At 43.4% G+C, this 23,841-nt stretch overlaps 1 protein-coding gene across 4 annotated transcripts in view; it reads left to right on the top strand.

Moving 5' to 3' along the window:
* CTBP2 (C-terminal binding protein 2) overlaps positions 1–23,841 on the top strand; it is a 305,305-nt gene that overhangs the window by 153,024 nt on the left and 128,440 nt on the right. For all 4 annotated transcript variants that reach the window (XM_053312945.1, XM_053312946.1, XM_053312944.1 and 1 more), the window contains one exon: positions 10,696–10,856. In XM_053312945.1, coding sequence (XP_053168920.1) covers positions 10,799–10,856 — 58 coding nt within the window. In that variant the 5' untranslated portion in view covers positions 10,696–10,798. The remainder of the gene's footprint in view (positions 1–10,695; positions 10,857–23,841) is intronic.

Consider the following 23,841-nt stretch of genomic DNA (forward strand, 5'->3'; position numbering starts at 1 on the left):
CAAGGTCTGATAGTGCACCCTGGTTCTGGCACTTGGATCATTGCCTCTAAGCTACGTCCCTGAGATCATATACACTCTGTGCAAAGAGTGAAAATGTGCAGGTTGTATGGTGTAGGATGATGCAAGATGGCACCAGACAACCCTTTAATAGAACACTCTGGATAAAAGGACGTCAGTGCTGCTTTGAGAGACATTGTGTCTATTCACACGACTGCGGTCAGATGGCGGGCGGGGCTGGGGGAAGGATTCAACCTATCTTCACCCAGACGACTGCACCGAACTTCTGCAGTGTGTAAGCCACATGACCAGCGCTTCTGGGAGCAGTACGGATAACTCTTGGTGCTGCTCTCAGCAGCGCTGCTAATCAACGTGTCCCAGCCTCCGTTAATCCCACAGTGCACTGCGCACCAAGCACAGGGCCCGTGGGGATTCCCCCAGGAGATGGGCGTACAAGGTGCCCATCTCTCTTGTCAGTGTGAGTGTTCTAGGTGCCCATCTCTGTGTCAGCATGCACTGCAACACAGCTTATGCTGACACATGATCTTGGCTTAGAACCGAGCTGTGGCGCTGGGTTTAGCGTCACAGCACCACCGGGATCTGCGGGGGTCCCAGCAGTTCTTACAGGCAGCCGAGCCCAGGCTTGGCTGCTTGGGAGACAGCCTCCTTTTCTTACCAGTATCCTTCTGTGCTGTGTGTAGACTACTTTCTTCTCATTGACAGCAAGACCCGTTTTTTCTTCTAGATTCCTGTTTTTCACTTTAGGCACTAGATTTGTATAGCAATAACTACATACCCCATGGAGTTCCATGTCATGGTAAACTCATGCTGGGAAGAGTAACAGGATATGAAATGAGATTGTTATCATAACCGAACAAAAACAAAACAACTGGTGTATGCTGAACACAACCGAGGATGAATTTCTCTTCTCATTATATATTTAGCCTTTTGATCTGCAAACACATTCTTAATACAAAGAATGCCAGGCTGCTGTGAACTTCAGATTGGGCTCTCTCTTTGATTTCATATATGTACAAGTTTGGGTGGAAGTGTTTACAGTTCAGGCAGAAAATGGATTCCATCCCTTCAGTGTCATAAGAACATCCACAGGCAAAAGATGATGTGAGGAACATATATTTCACTCTTAGTGGAAGAGGCCCTTTTTGTGGCCAGGTCTTCATTTTCTGTCATGGACTGTGAGTGTTTAAGATGCTGCTTTAAGAAGCAATTGAAACATTTTTGCAGTGAGTTCTTTTACATCCTCTTACATTGTCATGGTAAAGTAATTTCTTTCAAATAAATAAATAAATACAAGTCTAGGGTAATGTCCGAGCACTTCCAGGGAAATTTACATTTTGAAAGACGCTGCTGGAGACTAGGAAGGACATGCAATTACTATATGTAAATCACTTCAGTTGTTTCCTAATCTTGCTGAAAACCCAAGAATGACAGGGCCCGCCCCCCCCCCCCGCCTGCCCCGTGTGTATCTTTCTTTCCATTCAGATATTATTATATACTAAAACTGAGCATGTACGCATTTGTTAATTTCTTTTAGTTGTTTACCCTACTTACTGTTGTTTGAGGTTTTATATTTGGGTTGGGTTTTAATGTAGAAACCGCTTGGAGCAAATGGTAGGGGTGTGTGTATCCTACTCAACTAATGGAAATCTTTTGACAGAGAGAGTGTGAGTGAGAGTGTGTGTTTCTGTTCCTAGCGTGTTCCCAAATCCTGCTCAGAGGCCTTGTTCCATTTTTAGTAGGCTTTTAAAATAGGTCCTCATTATCACATGGTATCATCGTGGACACCTGTCAAACATAAATGGAACGGCCCCAATCATGGAAATTACATTAATCTGTGAAGTATGCCTGTGGTGTGCATTATGATGAATAATAGGTACCTTTTCTACAGTTTTTTTAACATGCAGTGATGTAGTCAGTGGTTTAATAGGCGTTGCGTTTGCACTTTGTGTACTGCAAAGCTGGTTTTCGCTGACAGTGGGCTAATTGATTGGAGAAGAGAAGAATTGGAGCCTTGAAGGGGTTTTTGTGTGTGTGTGTTTTTTTTTTGTTTTGTTTATTTTGGCTGGGTGCAGTTTATCCTCTTGTATGCCCCTTGAAAAACCCATATATAAAGTTTCTATGATGCAGATATTTCCCTCTGTAAAGTAAAAGGTTTCTGTGAGATTTGTTTTGGAAGATGTAGTGTCAGTGCATAACGCCTGCTTTCACATTTCAGCCTGTGAGTAAGGAAGGTGGGCTTGCCTTTTTTCATGTTCTCTTAACTTGCCCTTTGCTAAACAGGAAGAAATAAGCGGGTCTTGTGTGCACATCCAGGTTTTCATTTGTGCACTCGAGACTGTGTGTGTGTGTGTGTGTGCGCGCGCGCGCATGAGGACATTGTATATGCATTCTGTATTGCTCATCCTGTAGTTGCTGTTTTTGCAGGTGAAGAGAGAAGGAAAAAAAGTGAAGGCATCCTAATTTAGTATAAACCTCATAGAAATAGACACTAAATTATAGACAAAATATGCGAAAATATTTCTCCAGCTCACTGGGCAAAGAAGCACTTGTTAAAGTGGTGACTCTCCTATATTTACCAACTGTCCCTATTAAGCCCAGCATAGTCAGTGACCAAGTGGCAGGTGTAGTGCTGGTGTAGTATTTTCAATTGTCCACGATTTTAATTACCAAACTTACTTTGGCATATGTCTGATACCCCCAGACAGGCATAAGGAGCTCCCAAGATTCCTCCCAGACTTACAGCTGGAGAGCAGGGTGGGGATCATAGTTGATCCCCAGGCCCATAATCCCCAGCCACAGATCTCCACAATTCCCATAATCCCCAGCCACAGTGGCCAATAGCCAGGGATTATGGGAGTTGTAGTTTAACATCTGCAGGAGGGCTGAAGTTGAGCAGGCCTGCTCTAGATCCAAGCTTGGAGATGGACAGGGGAGGAAGGGATAATCCCTGATCTCATAGTCACAATGTGAGATGACAAACAAGATCCCACAATTTGGAGAGGTGTAGGGTACTGACGAGAACAGTTATATCCGCACCAACCTTGAATGTGGTTAAATCTAACCAAGTTCTTAACTAAGATTTCAAAATCTACTTCAAACTTTGATGTCAGATCCTGGTTAAAATGGCAGCCCTGACCAGCATTAGTGCAACTAAGCAGAACACTGTGCAGTATGTTTCTGACCATGGTGGTTCCACGAAATCATAATGATTGTGCAAAGTTAGCCTCTCTGTTCTCTAGGCTTTTGCAGCTGAAGTACAGGAGTCTTGTTGATGAACTTGTTTACTTTTTTCACACTTTCTATGGTTTAATAGAGGGCTGTTCAACTTCAGCCCTCCTGCAGATGTTGGCCTACAACTCCCATAATCCTTGGCTATTGGCCACTGTGGCTGAGGATTATGGGAGTTGTAGTCCAAAAACAGTTGGGAGGCCTAAATTGAGCAGGCCTGGTTTAATCTGTCTTGTAGCATGAAAGCATTCTCTACTAAAGTGATCTTCACAAGCAAGAAATGTATAGTGAAAATCAGCCACAAGTACCCAGATGTGCAGCACGAGACTGCTTCCTTGAGTTGATCTTTGCAACAGATCTTTAAGTTTGTGTGAAGTGTGTCAGTAAACACTGAATACGACTTTTGTTTTCCTTTCCTTGTTCAAAGTCAAGGTTGTACACATTTGAAGTGGCATGTTTGTAATCCCACATACCTCTGCTCCTAATAAATGCAGTCTTTTAAGGTTCTGGATTTCTTTTTTTAGTGCAACAGTCTCCAATGTACATGTGTTCAAGATCTGTTATATTTACTAATTACCATGTAAAGGTAGTAAGCGCTTCCTTTTCTTTGTAATTCTTGTGTGCTGTTGATGATCTAAGAGTTCCTGCTGTCGACATGTGCAGTTGGCTTAAAAGCAAATACTTTATATGCTGAGATTTTCAGCCATGGAAATAATGAAGCTATTATGGATTCAAATAAGTATTTGCAATAATTTGTTTAAAATTGTTCATTTAAGGGTGGTGCTTGCTAATGAGAGAGACAGAGATGCAAGGTTGATTGCCATCACTACCAGGGCCACATTGCCAGTACAAACACAAATGCATGGATGACGTTGCTGTGTTTGTCTCTTTAAAACTGTTATATCAAAAAGGCAACTGCGAAGCATGCAATTTGCTACTTGCCTTCTCACTTGGGATTAATAGCATTTGTATCCAGGTGAGCATCTAGGTGGTAGAATGCCCCTTCTGCATAACATGTACATGCTCTGTTGCTTAATAGTTCTCCATGCATGCTCATGATCTCTCACTTGTGCATTCTTGCTTCCTCTACCTCAGGACAAGCCAGTTTGCACTGCACTCCTGGATCTAGGTTGTAGTCTACCCGGGTCAGGCTATTTAGAGGTGAATCTCTGGGTCTAACCTGTGTGTAAAGTAGAGAAATATAATCTAGATGTTATAAAGCAGCTGCTGCAGGGGACATTTGGTGCTTCCCTTCTGCCTGCTTGAACGCTCTGGGGAGAGAAGATGACACAGCAGTGACATGTATAGTTTTTCTTTTCCCCACAGGGAACATATATCCTATACATTGTATGGTTCTCTGGGGCATAGTGTGATTCTCTGCGTCTTTGTGTGTTTGTGGCCGTGCAAGACTGTGTGGCTAGGAGTTTCTCTCTATTTCTGTGTTTGTGTGTATGCACATGAATACTCATGCACCCATCCTCTGGGCTGCTTTAATTTTTCACAACAAGCTTTTGAACAATAAAGTTAGCTTCTGCCTACCTGATGTAGGCCAGCTTCCTAATAATCAAATCCATACCTACTCCTGCCTCTTCTTACTCTACTACGCTATGCTGGCAGAGGAAGAGTGTTTTATTTATTCATTATTTGTTGTTTATTTATCAGATTTGTATGCTCCCACAGACTTGTGTCTCTGGGCGGATTACAACTACATAAAACAAGTTAAAACCCAAAAATAAAAACCTTAAAACAATTTAAAACAGTTAAATTAAAAGGCTTGGGTGAAAAGATAAGTCTTTAGGGACTTTTAAAAAGTTGTCAGAGATTGGGAAGCTCTTATCTCAACAGGGAGTACATTCCGAAGCTTCAGGGCAGCAACAGAGAAGGCCCATCCGATGGCCACCATACTAGCCGGTGGCAATTGCAGACAGACCCTTGCAGATGATCTCAGTGAGCAGTGGGGATCATGGGGATGAAGAAGACGTTCTCTTAAATGGAAAAAAGGTTGACAATAGAAAATATTTCTCTTTATCTACAGTAACCTCTGTTTTATTTATGCATGTTGGTCTCCCGCCCTATTGCTAAAACAATAAGCTATTGACTAAAGGAAGCTTCCCTGCTTAGAATACAGGGGTTTAGGTACTTCTGAAATGTGGGATTAATTATAAAAAGGAGTGGGAATCGTGCTCTTTTAGAATCTGCACATTTTGAGGGAAAAATCAATTAATTATTCCTATAAATCTCTGTGATTATGCTGAAGTCGTATTGCTGGGAAATTGGCCATTAACTACCAGGAAATCGCCTATCTCCTATCAGTCAGAATTCAGCAGCACCAGTGAGCCCCTATTCTTTTTATAAATTAACTATCAACGTGATGAATAATTGATAACCATCTATAATAATAACAATAATCTCTGTGAAATTGTGATCCTGGTAGGCAGTAGATTTGTTACAGCCTTATCCCCCCCCCCCCATCTCCAAAGTATCGTATTGCGTTTTGTTAACTATTAATAGCCAGTAGTTTCTGGAAGACTTAATCTGCACTTTCTTCTGGGATGCTGTGTTGGAGGGGGAGAGAGCTAGGAGTGTAGCAGTTTGAAAGTGGTGCCATCCAGTGTTGCAAAATACAGTGACAGTAAAGTAAAGTGTGCCGTCCAGTCGGTGTCTACTCCTGGCAACCGTACTCTGCTCATAATGGCATATGTATAAGCTTCTTGATTTGTTTAGTAGAAGTGGGTAAGCAATTTTATTCTAAGGAAGCAAAAATGCAGTGGTCCTAGTTCAGCTCTAATAACATAAATAATGGCCCTGGGTGCAGAGCCTCTGGGGTCCAGGTGATCATCCCCAAGTTACAGCATCTGCATTGGCTGCATTCATAGAAACCTACTTCTACTAGATCTCTCTTGTACAACTGGAACAAATGTGCAGATTCTATTACATGGCCGCATCCATCCTTAGACCTCCTCACTTTCATTGTGTCTGTGCCTGGGTGCAGCAAGGCAGTAACTCAGTAGTTGACCCAGCAAAGGCTACTTCTGGATGGAGCAGTTATATAGTAGCCAGCCCTGAACTAAAGTCTGCTGGCCTCCCCCTCCCCTTGAGTAGACACATCAGGAGGGTGGTCCTGAAGAGCCAACATGTGCTTTGCCTCTGGAGCTGGAGTATGGTCATGGCATGGTGTTGCCTATGTTCATGGAGTTCTAGGGATCTTAAACAGAAACCCCACTGGGACACCAGGTCTTCAGACCTCCAGTGCTCCTCTGAGGCGCCAGCTGATGGGGAGGTAACAAATTCTGTCTGCTCAGATCTAGGTGGCTTGTTAGGGTTGGGTCAGTGGCACAACAAGCTCTGCAGGGGCCTGTGTGCAATAATTGAACATGGGTCCCTTTAGATTTTAAAAGTTAAACTTTAACTTTTAAAACAATTAATTAAAAATCAATGGATGGACTGATCTCCTTGAACGCAACAAACTCTCAGTAACATTTAATGCTATTGTCACATAGGAAATCCATGTGGCATCAACCCTATGGTAAAATTAGGATTTAAGTTGGAAATTCAGGTGCAGCTCGCCCTAGCGGTGGCCCATGTTCATTGCACACATTTGCTCAACTGTAGATCCATCCTTGGGTGGGGCGATTGGGGTGTCCTCTTCCTCATTCAAAAGGTCTTCTCTGTGTTGGAGTCTGAGTGGGTCCTGACATAGTAAAGGTTCTTCATTCCACTCTTGATCCAGGGGAAGTGCGAATTAAAATATCATATGGGTGACAAACACGAATTGTATCTATCGTGCAACTTCCCAGATCACTGGTTAACTGGAAAAAATCTTTTTCTTTTGCTGGTAGATGTTAGTCAATAGCACAGACAGTTGGAACATGTTCCCTGATCTGTTTTGATGGAGCTTGGACTACAGGGAAGCATAAAGCTTTGAACAAATCACACACTGACAGGCTAAGGACTAGGGATGTGCACGAACTGGTTTGGCGGTCCTTTCCATACCGCCGAACCAGTTTGGAGGTCAGGAGTTTGGGCCTGTTCGGCGGTGAGGGGTTACCTTTTAGGGAGCGGGGAGCTTAATTTATGTAAAGGTTTGGAGTCCACGGCACTATTAATTTACTTGTAATAAACTTTCTACTGATCGTAGGAGGCTTAAGAGAGGGTTGTCAGACTGTTAACAGTAGGTGTTGGAGATAACACAGTATAATGGACTAGTTGTATTTCATTTCAGTGTCATAGGATGAAACCAGCAGAATAACTTTCAACCATAAGAGCAGAAAAATAGCCCTGCTGGATCAGGCCCAAGGCCCATCTAGTCCAGCATCGTGTTTCACACAGTGGCCCACCAGATGCTGCTGGAAGCCACAGGCAGGAGTTGAGGGCATGCCCTTCTTCAAGAATTCTGGCTTCAGTGTGAGAAGTCCAGGTGGAAAAGAACGCTATATCTCTTGGGATAGCATACTATGTACATATTCTTTTTAGACACGTTAATTACCCTATCCCCACTGAAGTTGTCATTAGATTGATGACTGGTTACGAGAAAATGACCCACTCATCCCTTTTCACAGACACCAGTCAGTAGAACTCCAAATATTAGTATTTTTCTGGACACCCAATTAAGTAAGCATGTCAAGGACAGTGGCTTATATACTAGTTTGCGTTTCTTCTGCCACCACCTTGTCATTCAGAGTGCAATGAGTTCTTGCTGAATCACAGGTAGGATAGTTTTACTTGGTGAAATTTTAATGTATTGGTATACAGTTGCTTGAAATCTGATGTTGGTACAAGGCCTTTCCCCCCGCTTTTTCATTTTTTCCAACTTCATTTAACAGTGGTGTGACACTTGCTACAAAAAGAAGCACTGGCATATGTATTGCTGTGGCATATGATGATATAGCAGTCAGGTTTGTAGTCTTTGCAAACCAAGGTTAAGAACGTTAAAGAAGAGTACATCTTCATCCTCTGGTCTTCCACATTCACATGGCATTCTACTGAGAGTTTGTTGCTACCCACAGAGTATTCATACTACTAAGCGCTTTCAACAGATATACACTTAAATGTAAGGGCAGATTGTTCCGGTAGAAAGTTCTGAAGTGTTTTAGAAGACAGAGAGGTAGTGCCAATGACCTCACACTGCTGCTCACGGAGGTCTGCGAGGAAGGCAGGAACTCACCTGCCTTCGCCAGCAGACAAGCGGTGGCAGCGCCTTTGCTTTTGCTGCACGCCCACATGAGTGGCAGCATGTCAAAGGCAAAAGCCAAGAATGAGAGGACTCTCCCCCTCCCATGTCCCAGAGTGCCCTGTGCAGCTGCGGTCGCTTGTTCCCCCTGGCTTACTGCCAGAAATGGTGGCGGGCCAGAGGGAAGCCTTTTAAACCATTTGATTTCGGCTAAATGCTGGGTTAAAAAGTTGAGCTACCATGTTCTGGAGCAGCCAGGAGTAGAGGGCTCCTGGTGCCCCAGATGATATGCACTGCCTGGGTTACTGCAGGTGGCTCATGTCATGTGAATAGCCTCATAGTCTAATTTGTATCTATTTCTAATATTTTTTCCTAACATAATTTGTTTTGTCTTCCATGTTTAGCATTGCACAGCATAACAAGCATTTTACTGAAGTCATCTTACAGAATAACCATGCACACCTGTTATGTGCTTGTGTTATAGAAGGAGGCACTGAGAGCCTTCTCTGAATAATGGTTAAGTTGACAAGGTAGCATCTGATATCTGCAGAATAAGAATCTGAATGTAAGGGAAAAATGTGAATTATTCCTGTCGAGGACCACAAACCATCCCCATAGAACAGTGGGTTTGGTGCACATGTGAAATAACTTGTATGCATGTAGAATAGAATTCTATTGAGATCCCAAATTCTTAGTGTACAAAACTAAGCATGTCTTATATCCCAGTATTTCTGGCTGGAATAAGTTACCTACGCTGCTCAATATACACTGGTCAAGTGTATATCTACACTGGTCAAATCTATCTGAAAGATCCCTGTCTGACTGATTGGCAGTGGCTCTCTAAGATTTCAGGTAATGTTGAGGTGAGTGGGCCAATAGTCTGTCTCTATATAAAGCAGGTTCCTATGAACTGAAAGTTGTTGCAGAGAATAAGCTGAGCAAACCCCTTGAGCACCAGAAGTGTTGTACAGTTTCTTTTTGGTTTAGAAGCTTTAATCAAAAGTAGCCAAGAAACCCGAGAAACTCTGCAAATACACAAGCTACTAGATTCTGAGTGGAAGGCCATATTCAGTTATCAAAGGCATAAATGTTCCTTGACCTCATATCTGTGAGTGCAGCTGCACGTGCGGCAACTTTGGCTGTGTGGTAGAGTATTGTCACATCAGGAAAATTCAGGTTATGGTGTTGGAGGCAACCACGAGTCCCACTGGGTGCTGATTGAGTGCTTTGTTGTAAAAATGTGGTTGTATTGACAAGGTGCATGACAGCATATATGTTAATATTTCTAGTCTGAGCATCATGAAGTTTAGCGCCCAACATCAAGGTCATATTTGAGAGTACATGCTATTTGGATGAGTTCTGCAAAAGTAATTAATAAAGTGCTAAAAATGGCTAGGTTCTGTATCAAGATTTAAAAACAAGACAGGCCCTGTCTATAGGCTCTCGGAAATTCCTACAATGTTTCCCTCTTTTTCTGTTTATATTGTACCATGTCTATCGTATTTATTGACACACAAACGTATGAAAATGTCATTGCATTTTTATATCATTCAGTGTAATAATATATTTATTTTAAGATGTTTTAATGTCAATATGACTTTAGAAATATTCTTTTCTTTGGTAGTCCCTGATGAAGTCTTATGCCCAAAACACTTTGGTGTGTTTGAAATAGTCTCTCCATTAACATTTTCTATGCACGTTGTGTGGGTTTGTTCTTTTTTTACTGTTACACTAGCAACAGCCATCCTTGGTAAATAAGGCTTAGTGGCAATGACAGACACGTTGTGTGGAATACATGTGGCATAGCTGCGTAGAATGAGTAGTTCTGTTTTTGTTTTCTGGTGTTGCCCTCTGGGGTGTGTGTATGTGTGTGTGTTTTGGCCTTCCTTGTATAGTGGTGCCAGCTCATTATCTCATTGCATGGCTCTGGGGCACCATCATCAGTTGTGGCATGTTGCAGCTACAACAGTCATTTGGGCATCATAGCAAGTCATGTGTTGATTTTTATCAACTAGCATTGTTTTTTTGCAGCTGAAATAAAAACACAGAACTGAAACAAAGATGTAATTAAATCAACTCTTTAGTTTGCACACTTTTGTGACATATTACTATTTTCCTTTTTATCGTGTTGGGTATGGGGCATATAATGTGTGACTAGCCATGCTGGGGCCAAAAGCACTGAAGCCGTTTCATTCTCATAATGTATCACGGTAGACATTTTAAGTACAGATTGTTGTTTTCCTGAGGGTCAACGATGTGCAACTCTCTTCTTCTTTCAGGATTCAAAGTGACGTTATGCACTCGGACTACTGTGAATTTCCATAAGTTCTTGGGGGATTGCTTTATCCTTTGATTCCAAAAGTTATAAAACGCAGTAGCGCAATGGCACTTGTGGACAAACATAAAGTCAAACGACAGCGGTTGGACAGAATTTGTGAAGGTAAGCCTTGGTGTAACCTATACATCAAGTGAAATATTCCTAGGAATGCCTATTTATTTAGAAAATTTTCAGTTTTTCATTTGTGTGTGTTCTTTATGGAAAGCAAGTTAGCATTAATGACTGCACTCAGGTTATGTATTTGTATATCTTAATTGCATGCAATTAACATAATTTGTAAAAAAAAGTTCATAATGGATAAAGGTCAGGAGAAACATTGCATTTTTCTAATGTTCTTATTCTGAAAGTGTCCAAAATATATATCTAATATGAAAATGTTTCAATCAACCTTTGAAAAATACTGAAACTCACTGAATTGGCTTTAAAAAGCCATGGATACAGTTGTTACTTTCTTTATTCACTGCTTCTTAGGAAAATTTACATGTGGGTGATTCCACCCCACTGCCCCATGGGATATGGTAGTATATGAATTGGGAGCTTTTGTATTTGAAGTGGAGTGACGTCCAAGAGGGTGATGGCACTGATGCCAAAAATAGCAACTCCATTTTAAGCTCCCCCCCCCCCCAATTCGGTAATGTCTAACTTAACTTACCTTATGCCTTGATGTGAATTTTCTCACCTCTAGCAATAACAGCCAGTGATGTGGAATAGGACTGGGAATGGGGAAAGGCATATTGTAATGACATCAAGACATTGGGCAAGTTGAACTTGACCAGGGATCCTCATTATTTTTCAAGTGGGAGCGAGATGAGGGAAGGAACCCCTTCGGTGTGAGAACTGTAGTGTGAGAAACATTTGCACAGTGCTACAGTTTGCCTAGGCTGGTGGGTCCCTTCAAGAGAAATGGCGCCCTCTCAAGCCATAGTGCCACCTTGGAAGGTGCTTATGGAGCACTGAAGTGTTAGGCCTTCTTGGTGGTTTCCCCTTAGATCTCTGTGGAGAAAGTGCTGGGAAGAACTTCATTACTCAGTGTTGCATGCACACCTTCAGAGATGACACTGGGGCTCCATTTCTCTTCAAGGGCCCCACCAGTAGTGGTGTGCAAACAGGTTTGAAACTGAACCAGTTCAATTTGAAGGTTCAGGGTCGAGCTGAACCCCTCCCTCCGGTTTGACTCGACCCTGAAACAAACACACACACACACACACACACACACACACACACACAGTTCGGGGTTTTGAGAATTTTTTTTTTTTAAAAATATCATTTATTTGTTTATTAAATGTACCTCCTCTGGAGGCTTCTCCAAGGTGGTGGGGGGGGGTGGATGTTCCCCCTCCCCACACCAGGCTCCTGGCTAGTTAAAACTTGCCCAGTTTGGGCATTTTCAGCCCTTCCGGGCATATTCCTTGGCCCGACAGCCATTTGGGAGGCTGCTGCACCTGCACAGTAGGACCCTGCATGGCTGGGTAAGTTTAATTTAAAAACATTTTTTTTAAAAACCAAAATTGTTCATCAACATACCCACCCCCAAGCCGGGGGGTGGGGGAAGGGTCAAAGGGGTCCAAAACCGAACTGGGCCAGCTGGTTTTGCGCACATCCCTAGCCCCCAGTGCTGGGCAAAGCGCAGCACTGTGCAGTGGCAATGGCAGCCTTTGCATGCTGCCAGGGGGACTGTGCAGAGTATTTGGCTTCAACTGAAGCTTCACACAGGCCTAATTAGTCAGGCAGCCACACTTAGGGTAAATGGGAGCTGCCACTGCTTCCAGGCTGTGCAATGAAGGACATTAAACTGGACATTATTGTGTGTCAAAGGGAGATGTGACACAGTGTTGGCATTTATGGTAGCTGCCCTGTGTTCTTTAATGTGTAATTCCACTCCAGAGCTCATAAAGGTGGTTGCAGCTGTAATCAGTGAGCACACTTGCTCATATAAATAACGTTCATGATTGAAAAAAGACATGACAGTCTAAAGTAAAATGCAAACCAGCCATGCATTTTTACTATTTTTACATCTTAAAATTTGTCTCCATGGCCATGACATCTAATCACTTACTTTTTCTGGCAGTGTATGTGGCTCTGATTAGAATCTGGATATGTTTGTACTTTGAGGGCCACCTGTTGCTCACCCCATGGTTGGAAAGGGAGAATTGGGAAAGTATTAAATTTCTACTTGTCACATATTTTACCTGGCTTGAATAACTGGAGTTTGAATGGTTCTGTTTCTAGCGAATTCATCTTTTAGGCTGCAAGGGTGTGTGTAAACCTGTGGCCATGTGCTTTGTATATTATATTGCCTTTCAGAAATGGTATTTGTAAGAAGGAGCAGTAATTTTTGTCTGGAATTTCAAACATGTGCCCTGTGTTTTCATCCATTTCTATGGCCCAGGCTAGAAATGTGCAGCATATACCTTGTTCAACACAAGCTTTTATGCTTCAGGCTGTGTGAAAACCATTAACGGATGCAAAGTGGCAGTATATAGTCTGTATTAGATTGCCATCTAGCTCAGCAGTTTTTAAAGCATTTAAAGTAACTTGAAGTATGTCAAACAGGCAAAATCAAGATAATGGATTTTTGTAGTGTCATCCTTTACTCAACTTTGTGGAAAACTTTTGAACATATGTTTGAGAGCAATTAGAGTGTGAAAGTGACTTTGTTTGCTATGCACTATATTTTCCTGAATTGAAGATGACTGAATTTAAGACTACCCCTTTTAAAAGTAGAGGTTAAATACAGGTTATACCTGCATTTATTTGAAAAGAACAGAACTTTTAATTTAAGACAACCTCCCGATTTCTAATATCAAAATATCTGGGGGGAAGCTAGTCTTGGATTCAGGTAAATACTGTAAAAGTACTACAGTGTTAGGCAGGTGTGGGGAAGAGACAAGAAATACATACTCACAAAGGAAAGTAAGTACATAGTTCAATTAGGTGTGGCTTGGGTTTTTTCTTCATGTGTTTCTGGATATGTATGAAGCAGAGAGGTGCCATAGCTTTGCTGTTGGGGTTTGGTTCATTGTTGTCAGAAAGCTACAATCTGCAAAGTATTGCTTCTGTGCAATTCTTATTTATTTTAATGGGCTTTTGCAGGATAATTGGTGTGACACAAAACCACTGTCGGAAGTTAATCTGTCTCTGCTGGTGGTCTAGACAGTATATATTGCTTTTATTTACTTGAGGCAAAAAAAGGTAGTGCCAAAGCTGACAATGTCAGACTTTCTAATGTAGCCATTGATATGCTTTTCTGATTAGAGTTGGTGGTTATCTTATAAAAGTTTTACAAGTAGTAGCAAAATGAGAACAGAGTGTCATTCTATCTCACCAGTAGCTTAAATAGTGTAATCAACCAGCTAGATCTGAGATGAGATCTCTCCAGAAGGATGGGTCAAGATTTGACATGTTCTAGGGGAAATGACCAAGTATGAGTGATTCACTTGAATTTGCTTGTAGTTGTGAAATAACACTGACTATTCCATAACTTTCAATCCCATATTGTTGCTTCTTATTTATACTAATGATACAGTGAGGCTGTTCACATGCGCAGCAAAGACCAGGCTTGGCTGCCTAAGCCCAACCTTCTGCTGAGTGTATAAACCAGTGGGAGCCACACATCTCCTGGCGGCAGGGCAGTGGCGAACCCACTTAGGGAGCCCACCACTTAGTCAGGGTTAAAGGCTCAAGGGTGCCCTTAACCTGGGCTAAGTGATCGTGTGTCAGTGCTGCATGACTCCACTTGGCACCCACACACCAGCTACCGCCGGCAGGCATCAATATGATCCCCATAATGCACCACACACTTGCACGGTGCATTATGGAAGTTCCAGGGCCTCCTGGCCCCCAAACCTCAGTGTTTCCGAGAGCAGCTGGCAGTCATCTGGGTGGGTGATCTGCCACCCAACAAGAGTAGGGAGATCATCTGCAGGGGAGGTAAGCATTTTGAGGTTTCTTCCTCTCCCCTTCCGAACTCTTTTTCCCAGTCATGAGAAAGGGCTCAATATATTTTGAAGGTAAGAGTTTGCAGTTTACTAGTTGACCTGGCACAGAGTACCTGCACCCCTAGTTCTCCCTTGCTCCCTCCCCATCCCTTTAGCCGTTCTCCTACCTCCCCCTTCAGCCCCGGCCACCACTTCCTTTCAGCAGCCGGCCCACCAGCCCACTGCTTCCTCTCACCTGGAGGTGGCTGGCCTAGCCACCACTTTGCTTTCTCTCGCCGCCCAGTGGCTGATGCCACCACTTCCTTTTGCTGGCTGCTCGCCTTCCTCTCCCCCTCCCTTAACTCGTGAAATCTCACGAGAGCTGCCACACATGGGATTAGCCATGGGTATGTCTTAGTGAATTATATATATAGATAGAAGATATGGTTCAGGGTACAATATGCAAAATACTAGACACTTCTTAAGATTCCTTTGGTAAGAGATTGTTTCTAACTATGTGGAAGTTTGCAATCATGGCTAAACTGACAAGGCATATGAGAGGTAGAGAACAGTGTTTGTCCCCAGACCCCTAGCCCAAGAAGACACATAGACTTAGTATGGGTGAAAGGGCCACAACTTTATTAACTGTAATAAAACATGGCGGACTGGAACACCAGGTGATTAATCACCCTTAGAGAACAGTGCGGGCGAATAGGACCGGGTCAGGCTCTGACGTCCTGCCCGGCACCTTACTGGGCAACACACCCTGGCTCGGGAAACAGGCAGGTATGCCACGCCCAATTCCTTCAAAGCCAACCCCCGCTTTTGTAAGAGAGGGTCTGGATACTTCAAGGTCTTCGCCCACCCTGGACCACTCAGCCCAAAGGTTGGTGAAGTCCTGAAGCAGGTTTCATGGCAATCCATTCTCCCTGTGCCGCACAGGCCACAAAGGAGTGATTGACCAATCCCCTTTTAAATATCCAAGGGTGCTCACTGATGTTCTAATCCTCTAATTACCACCCCGCCAGCACTGTTACTGCCACACAGGCAGGTTAGCCTTGCTTGACCTCCCTGCCCCATACCTCTCCAAAAATTCAGCAAGCCCCTTCCGGATGTTACTAAGATAAAGGTCACAACCCACTTCGGAAAGGTGAATGCCGTCTGGGCGGAACAACTCCGGAAAGCGGGCAGCCAGCCCCGGCTGTAGCAACACTTCCACTCCCGCTGCCTTAACCAGTTTTCCTATTGCGGCGGATGATTTACGCCGGGCTTTTTCGATGCCTAGTACGGACTGGACCCACCGCCAAACCCTGCGTTGTAGCCAGTTAACCCACAAGATACAAACCCCAGGTATCTACCCCTGCAGGACTGAAAGATCGGAAGAGGCTTGCTGAACTATAGAGGGACCAGTCCACCTGCCCAAATCATTCTCACCCAAATGAAGTATGATAACTTTGGGCTTAGGAAACCTAACTAAATGGTCCCTAATAGCGGGGAGCAGCTGATTCCACAGCATACCCCGCATTCCCAACCAATAAACCGAGGCTCTCCGTCCAAATCCCAACTGAGTGCCCCAATGGGAGGTGCTGGTCCGCTTGAAGGCCCAAAAGACCAATGAATGACCACACACCAGGACCCGAACCGGAGCCGCTGCTCCACCAGCACCTGCCAAGAAAAACAGTGCATCAGTCTCAGTATACCATCATGCTAGCGCACATAGCGCCTAACCACTGAGGATTTCCATCGCCCAATCCTCCGAATGACCTCCTCACGCAGTCCCATGCGGGTAGCCGTGGTAGCAGCCCCAATCCTAAACAAGTATAAGGTAAGTCCCTCCGCTGGGACCCCAGCTGCAACCAGGGCTTTCCGGATAACAGCCAGAAATTGATATTGAGTAAGGGGGGCCTGGTCCTCGTGCACAAACAAACAGCCCCTGGATACGGGACCCATTGCCACGTAGCGCCGCAAGGCAGCTACTGGACAGAGAATAGGGTCGCTGGCAGCCGCCAACCGAATGACCTGTCCCTTACCTTTCTGATCAGTTTTGGAATGGCGAAGGAACAAACGCGCTTCCCCTTCCGCAAAAGAAAGGTCAGAGAAGCGCAGGCAGCAGTCCCTAGGGGAGCCCTTGCTCCTTGGCAATAACTCCCCAGGCCGGAAGGCGCCAAAAAAGGTGACAAATATCGCTGCGTGAAAGAGAAGGGCCTCCCAGGGGGTCGCACAACAGCCAGGCAGCTGTCCCAGCAGGGCAGCCACCACGTCTAAGGTAAATGGGCGTCTAGCATCTTTTTGTGCAGGACGCCCCCTAGACCAGCCCTCCCAGGGTAGAAGCAGCACGCCCCTCCCTATGGAGAAGCACCAGGAACTTCAAGGCAGTGTGTGCGCACATGCATTAGAGGGAACACTGGTTGGGAAAAGAGAAAGAAGTGGGAAAGTTTTTCATATTTGCTACCCTTAATTTCTGCAATGTTAATAATCTTCTATGTGATGTACAATTGTCACTTTTAATGCTTTAGCATTCATATCTTATGTAAGTGTATATCTATATATTCAAATGTGTTACTTTTTGTACAACTTTTAAATAAATAATTTTTTAAAATGAATGTTTCAGTTCATCATAATTGATGATGAATCTTATGATGAACTTCATAAAACACATTTTATAATGTTAAAAAGTGTGATCCAGAAGAAATATATAAAGATAATTATAATTTTTGTGGAATGACTTTATGTAGGAAAAAGACTACTTCATTGGATAGTTGGGTTAGGTACGTTCTTGCTTTCAAAAGCTAATGCCACAATATATTTTAGTTTTTAAGTTGTCATAGGACTCTTTGTTGTGTTTGCTATAACAAACTGACTCAGCTGTCTTCAAGAATAGTTTATGTATGCATCAATACCTCAGTATCATGCTAAAGTTTTTGTGGAATGCTTTTGCTGGGAGACTCATTCAGTAGAACTCCGCTTCGCCGCCGCCGCCAATGCTTCTAAGTTTGCCATGCATTATTTATCCATCAGTTGAGTATGGGGTGATGCTGGTGATTTCCACACACTGGCCTCTCATGAAATATGTTATTGATAGTTCTATCCCTTGGGAATCAGCATTCTCCAACAGACAGGATGGAGTCTATTTCAAACTCAAAGCAGAGAGAGCACGGTCAAAAAATTGGGTCTTCGTTTCATCATGTAATACAGAAAAATGTAAAAGCCATTCCACCTGTCAGTTTAATTAACCCAATCAAAATTGGGTTAATCTTCTCCAGAGCAGAGTGAAAGTATGCTTCCTTTGTAATCCGAGAAAAAACCGCTGACAACTGCCAGAATTGTATGGCGGGAAAGAGCGAGCTGTGCTTCTATGCATCAGAATGCCATAAACACGCAGGTGTAGTGCTCTATCTCATCTCTAAAACAGACTTTGAACCTGACTTAAAAGAGTTCTATCAGGCGGCTTTGGATTTTTCAAAAGCCACTCTTCCAGTTTGATGTTCGCTATCAGATGTGGTTGCTAAGTGTACAAGAAACTTAGAAGGATCAGAGGACAAACCTACTAACAGAGTATTAGATACAATTGAAGTTTAGATTATTTTCCTCTGAACAATGGATTTTACAAGTTTTCATCTTCCATGCTTTTTTCTAGCCAAAATATTTCCCCTAATCTGTAAAGGTACAGTTTACATAAAAATAGAAATCCATTTGTCATATGCCAAGTACATTTGCAATTTTAATTATACTGAAGGGATTTGCTGCTGTCACACACTTTACAACATGCTTTTGCAGCTATTAAAACATTTATGGGAATAATAGATTAGGACTAAATGCAATTAAGAGATTTTTAAAAAAATAATACTTAAAAATTTCCCATTGCTAAGATTCATGGGATTTTAATTCATGATATGTTTTTCAAATGGCTGTTTTTGTTGGTTGATGATGAATGCACAGTTTGGGAAAGATTTGGCATTTTAACTGGTATAATATACCTGAATGTCTTGAAACATGATGGGACTAATGACAATGGAGATAAAATAATCTTCTTTGACTTTATTATATCAAGTAGAATAGATTACAAGAGCATAGCTTTATATCAGTCCAGCATATAATGCTCCACTTGCAATGCATGTTATCTCCATAGAACAGTATTATGCGAAACAAGAATAGTGGACCATTTGCCACAGAAAATAAAATTATGGACCTACATCCAGATTTACACAGCACTGGCGCAACGTTGCTTTTTAGTGATCTCTCCTTCCCTCTGAAGCCACTGTGCTTTCTGAAAATATGTATCTGAGAGTCACACAACTTTCAAGGACATATTTTTAGGAGGCACAGAGGACTTCAGAGTGAAGAACAACAAAAATCTCCCTTTGTACATTTCATCAGTGCTGTATTATTCAGGACTTCAGCCACTTTTTGTAGTAGTAGTATAAGGATCAGCCAGATAAGATTCACGTCCTAAGAGCATGCCTACAAAAGCAATGGGAACATCCAAGATTCCCAGTGAACAGGTCTGCAGACTGGTATACATGGCAGGGTACTGTGGCAGTTGATAAGACCAAGTGAGCACACCTGAAATCTATAGAAATCCATGCATGGAAATGCCCTTGGTGGCTGTTTTGGTATTACATAAAGAGAAATTTAGATGGAAATGAGGTGGATGCTATTTATTGTTCCTGCTAGTATTTCTAATACTAGAGGCAAAAAGCTGAGATAAAATGAGTTTGTGCTGACATATCTGCAAATAAAAGGAACATGTTGTGCAGTGAAATGAATAATTGAATGAAGGTGATCATTCAGAATTAGTAAAACAGTATTTACCAAACAGCAGACCAAGACTTTTGTGGGAGCCAGGCTGACAGCCTAAGGAATAAGAGAGCGATTTCAGAGTCAGCAGGCAGGTCGCAAATCCCCAAACCCTTCAGAGTTAGGAAAATACATGAAGAATTGTAATATCTATCATACTACCGTACCGCTGTAATGTTCCAATATGAGATGTGAATTAGGTAGATGTGTGTGTATTCCTAGCCCCAAATCAGTCACAATTCTGTTTTAATCATTTATGAAGATAAATTGAACATAGCATTCAAATCTCAAGATAAAAAACATTGAGGCTGTTCACAAGAGCAGCCCTATCCAGGCTTGCTGCTCATGTGATGCACTGGTATTGGGGCCAATCCCAGTGCTGCTTCGCCAGGTAGCCCAGGATCCAACACCCCCCCCCCCCGAATTCTACCCAGGTCCCCAGTCATGTGTCTGCTCAGGTTGTGGACAGCCTGTCTTGCAAGTGAGTCCCCCAGTGCACCGTGTTAATTGCATGGTGCATTGTTGGATGTGAGAGGTTGCAGCCTGCTTTAGCTCCTGCTCCCTGGCTGCTCTCGGAGCCACCGGTTGTGTGGGCATGCGTTACTGGCAAGCCCGAGAGCGGCTTGGATCGTATTGGGAAAGGCAGGACAGCTCCTGAATTTCCCCGAACCTTCCCCTGGCCAGGTAAGGTTCTGTTGTGTGCACAACCTTATTTTGTCATGGAAATGGTCTTGTCGGCTGTGTGAACTACTATGGGTACATACAGTGAATTCTGCTTTAACTGTACCAAATTTAAGCAGAGTTTACGTAAGTTTTTCTTACATATTGCCCAGAATAGCCAAGTATACAGACTTAAATAATACTTTTCACTGTCTATTTCCAGCAGTGAATGAAATGAGGAAACAGTCATCTTCTTCCATGTGCACTCTGGCAGCAGTTTGAGATGTTTTATCACTGCCGTTGCTCACTCCATCACAACAGCTCAGACTTTCATTCCCTATATTAGTTGCTGGAATCCTCCTGACTTATTTTTGGCTTCTGATTGGAAAAGGCTCTGGCTAGGGCTGGGAAACAGAGCTCTTATAGGTGGCAGTAGCAGAGTTTCTAGACTCCCTTTTAGCAAATAAAAGGAAGTTTGCTTGTATAGTGTTTATGCCTCTTTAGATTAATCAAAACCGAGGGGACAGAATCCTCCTAGGAATTGATCCAAATATTATAGATATTTGTTCAAATGAATACTGTGGATGCAGTGGGTAATACTTGGCCTGTCTCAAGTGAGTGTTTCCACAGACTCAAGTAGACTTTCCTGGGCTGACAAATAAGATGCTATGTAGGTTCCAAAGAAGGCAGATGTGCGGTCTTTTCTATCATACCAAGGAATTCAGTTCTTTTCTCCAAACTATACACATGTTGCTTCCTTGTCTTGCATCACCCAAGTCGGGGCACAGGGGACTCTGTATGACAAGATTTAGAGTGTGAGATAGACATGAAACAAGCTGTGCAGATAAACATCTTGTACATTGCATTTAGTGAAGTGTAAAACAAGCGAATGAAGCCCTAGCAGCTCACAGAGCGTTACCGACATAACAGGCTTTTATAACAGAGGCAGCAATAAAAAAGAATATCATTTTGCTTTGTGTTTTTTATCTGCCAGTGCATAATTCCAAAATGTAGGCTTGTCTTGCTTTTTAAAGATTTTGGCTGACATCCTGATTCATGCTGCACTTGCACTACAAACCAGGTTGCACAAATGTATAGTTGTGCCGTCGAGTCGGTGTCGATTCCTGGTGACCACAGAGCCATGTGGTTTTCCTTGCTAGAATACTGGAGGGGTTTACCATTGCCATTTCCCATGCAATATGAGATGATACCTTTCAGCATCTTCCTATATCGCTGCTGCCCAATGTTTGTTTGTTTGTTTGTTTGTTTGTTTGTTTGTTTAACACATTTTTATACCACCCAAAACGCAAGTTCTCTGGGCGCTTTACAAGACAATAAAAACAACCAATAAAAAGATTAACACATTTCAACAATTAAAATTTAAAATGTTAAAACTATTAAAACACAAGTAAAACAATATCTAATTAAAGGTTTGGGTGATCAAAGGTGTCTTGACTGCCTTTTAAAAAGTTGTAAGAGATGGGGAGGCTCTTATTTCAGCAGGAAGTATGTTCCAAAGTCTCGGGCAGCAATGGAGAAGGCCCGTCTTCGAGTAGCCACCAGACGAGCCAAGTCTCCGCCCATGGAACACCACCCTGATCAGAGTGAAAGACCAGATCAAGCGTGTGACCTGCAATGTGCAGCGGTCGCGAGACCCTTTTGGATAGGCCCATAGTTGTCATGGCCGCTATGAACTCCTGAGCCACCCCAGACAAATTGGCCCCAAAGTGGACATTGAAGTCCCTCAGCACCACAAGCCTGGGAGACTCCAATGCCAAACCTGAGACCAAGTCCGTCAGCTCAGTTAGGGACTCCATCAGACAGTGGGGTGATTGGTACACCAAGAGAAGTCCCAGTCTGTCCCTGGTCCCCAAACTTAGGTACACACATTCAATATGGTCAGACACTTCCACAGGGATCCTGGTCAGGGAGAGGTTATTCTTATAAACCACAGCCATTCCACCTCCCCATCCACGTCCCTGCACCTGCTCCTCAATGGCGCACCCTGGAGGGAGAAGCTAGGACCATGTTGGGCCACCAGCCTCCCTCAACCAAGTCTCTGTAATACATACCAGGTCTGCCCCTTCATCCAGAGTCAGATCATGGATGGTTTCAGACTTATTCTGGACAGACCTGGCATTACAGAGGAGCAAGGTGAGAGTCTTTGGGAGGTTGGCACTGCTCCCCAAGGTCAAAGAGCTGGCAGGGCAGCCGGAAGGGGAAACAGCTAATAGATTTCTGACTTTCCTTCTCCTGTAATGACATGCTGACCTGCCAACTTTACTTTCTCCGTTCCCCACCACCACCAGAATAGCCACCACACAGTCTGTGGACACACACCCTTTCTCCCCATCCCCAGAAAAACCAAGGCACATCTGAAATACCTAGGATCCGAATACAACAGAAGCCAAAAAATACCACCAGGTCGTTGCCTTCATTGCCCCCCAAAGGGGTGACCCCGCCAGTGGCAACCCCGCTGCCACAGAGCAGCAGCTCTTTTATAAGTCCAGAAAGATGGTAATCTGGGTACTGACTCTCAGGAACTGCTGACTCACTCCCTCTGACCCCGATCCTGCACAGACTCACCCACAGGGCAGCAGCTACAGCCCCACACGTTAGGGGGCACACAGGCTGGCAAGCTGACAACAGCAGACAGCAACCACACAGGCTCTCACCACTGGGCAGCCACTGTCTCTGGGAAGCCCACAGCTCTCTAGTCGGAGGGCTGTGGCCCACCTCCAGCCTCAAAGGCAGGATGCCTCTGAGTACCAGTTGCAGGGGAGTAATGGCAGGAGAGAGGGCACGTCCTCAACTCCTGTCTGTGGCTTCCAGCGACATCTGGTGGGCCACTGTTCGAAACAGGATGCTGGACTAGATGGGCCTTGGTCCTGATCCAGCAGCGCTGTTCTTATGTTCTTATGTTCTAAGCAGATGTTAATGCCTCCTTCTCCCTACAAGGCTTCTGGCAACTGAGGCTATAGGTGTTTCCCATAGTCTAGGAAACATACCAGCTGGGATTCGAACCAGCAACCCCTTGATCCCTAGGCAAGTTAATTCCCTGCTGCGCCACGCTAAATTATGTGGCTTTTAGTTCTTGTGATATTGCGCAATTGTTCCCTGCAAAACATATCAGGGATGCCACAGGTGCAACAATAGTTTGGAATGCAAGCTTCAGACTTAGCAACAGCCTTGTGATAGCACAATGGCCCTGCGCAAGAACTGAGTCAGGATATTGGCCTTAGTTTTCATGTTGCACATTGAAGGGTCTAAACAGATACTGGGGAAATTTCAAATACTTCTTGAATTCTGAATATGATTATTTTCTGCCTGTGGTGCTGTCAGAAATTACTGAAATTAAATGGAAATTCCTGATTGGTGGCTAAGATTGAACTCAGTGTTTCCACAAGGTGGGCATGTGATTATTTTGGTGGACCAAAATGATTCAGCACCAAGGATTACATGAGAAATGCATCGTAAGTAAGAGAGCTGTAGATATTTGTATATTTTGCTGTATGTAATGATGCATACAAATAACTTGCATGTCCAACAAGAGTTGGGTAGGCAAACTGCACTTAATTGGATATATTTTAGTTCTGAAATGATTAAGCCCCAAGTGGAAGTCCTTGAATCAAATCTTAAGCTGTGATGGTGGCTTACAAATAATTAAACTTGAAATATAGCACATGTTTGCTACTGTGTTGATACTAGTCCTG

Source organism: Hemicordylus capensis, chromosome 3, assembly GCF_027244095.1.
Source record: "Hemicordylus capensis ecotype Gifberg chromosome 3, rHemCap1.1.pri, whole genome shotgun sequence".
Lineage (NCBI taxonomy): Eukaryota > Metazoa > Chordata > Lepidosauria > Squamata > Cordylidae > Hemicordylus > Hemicordylus capensis.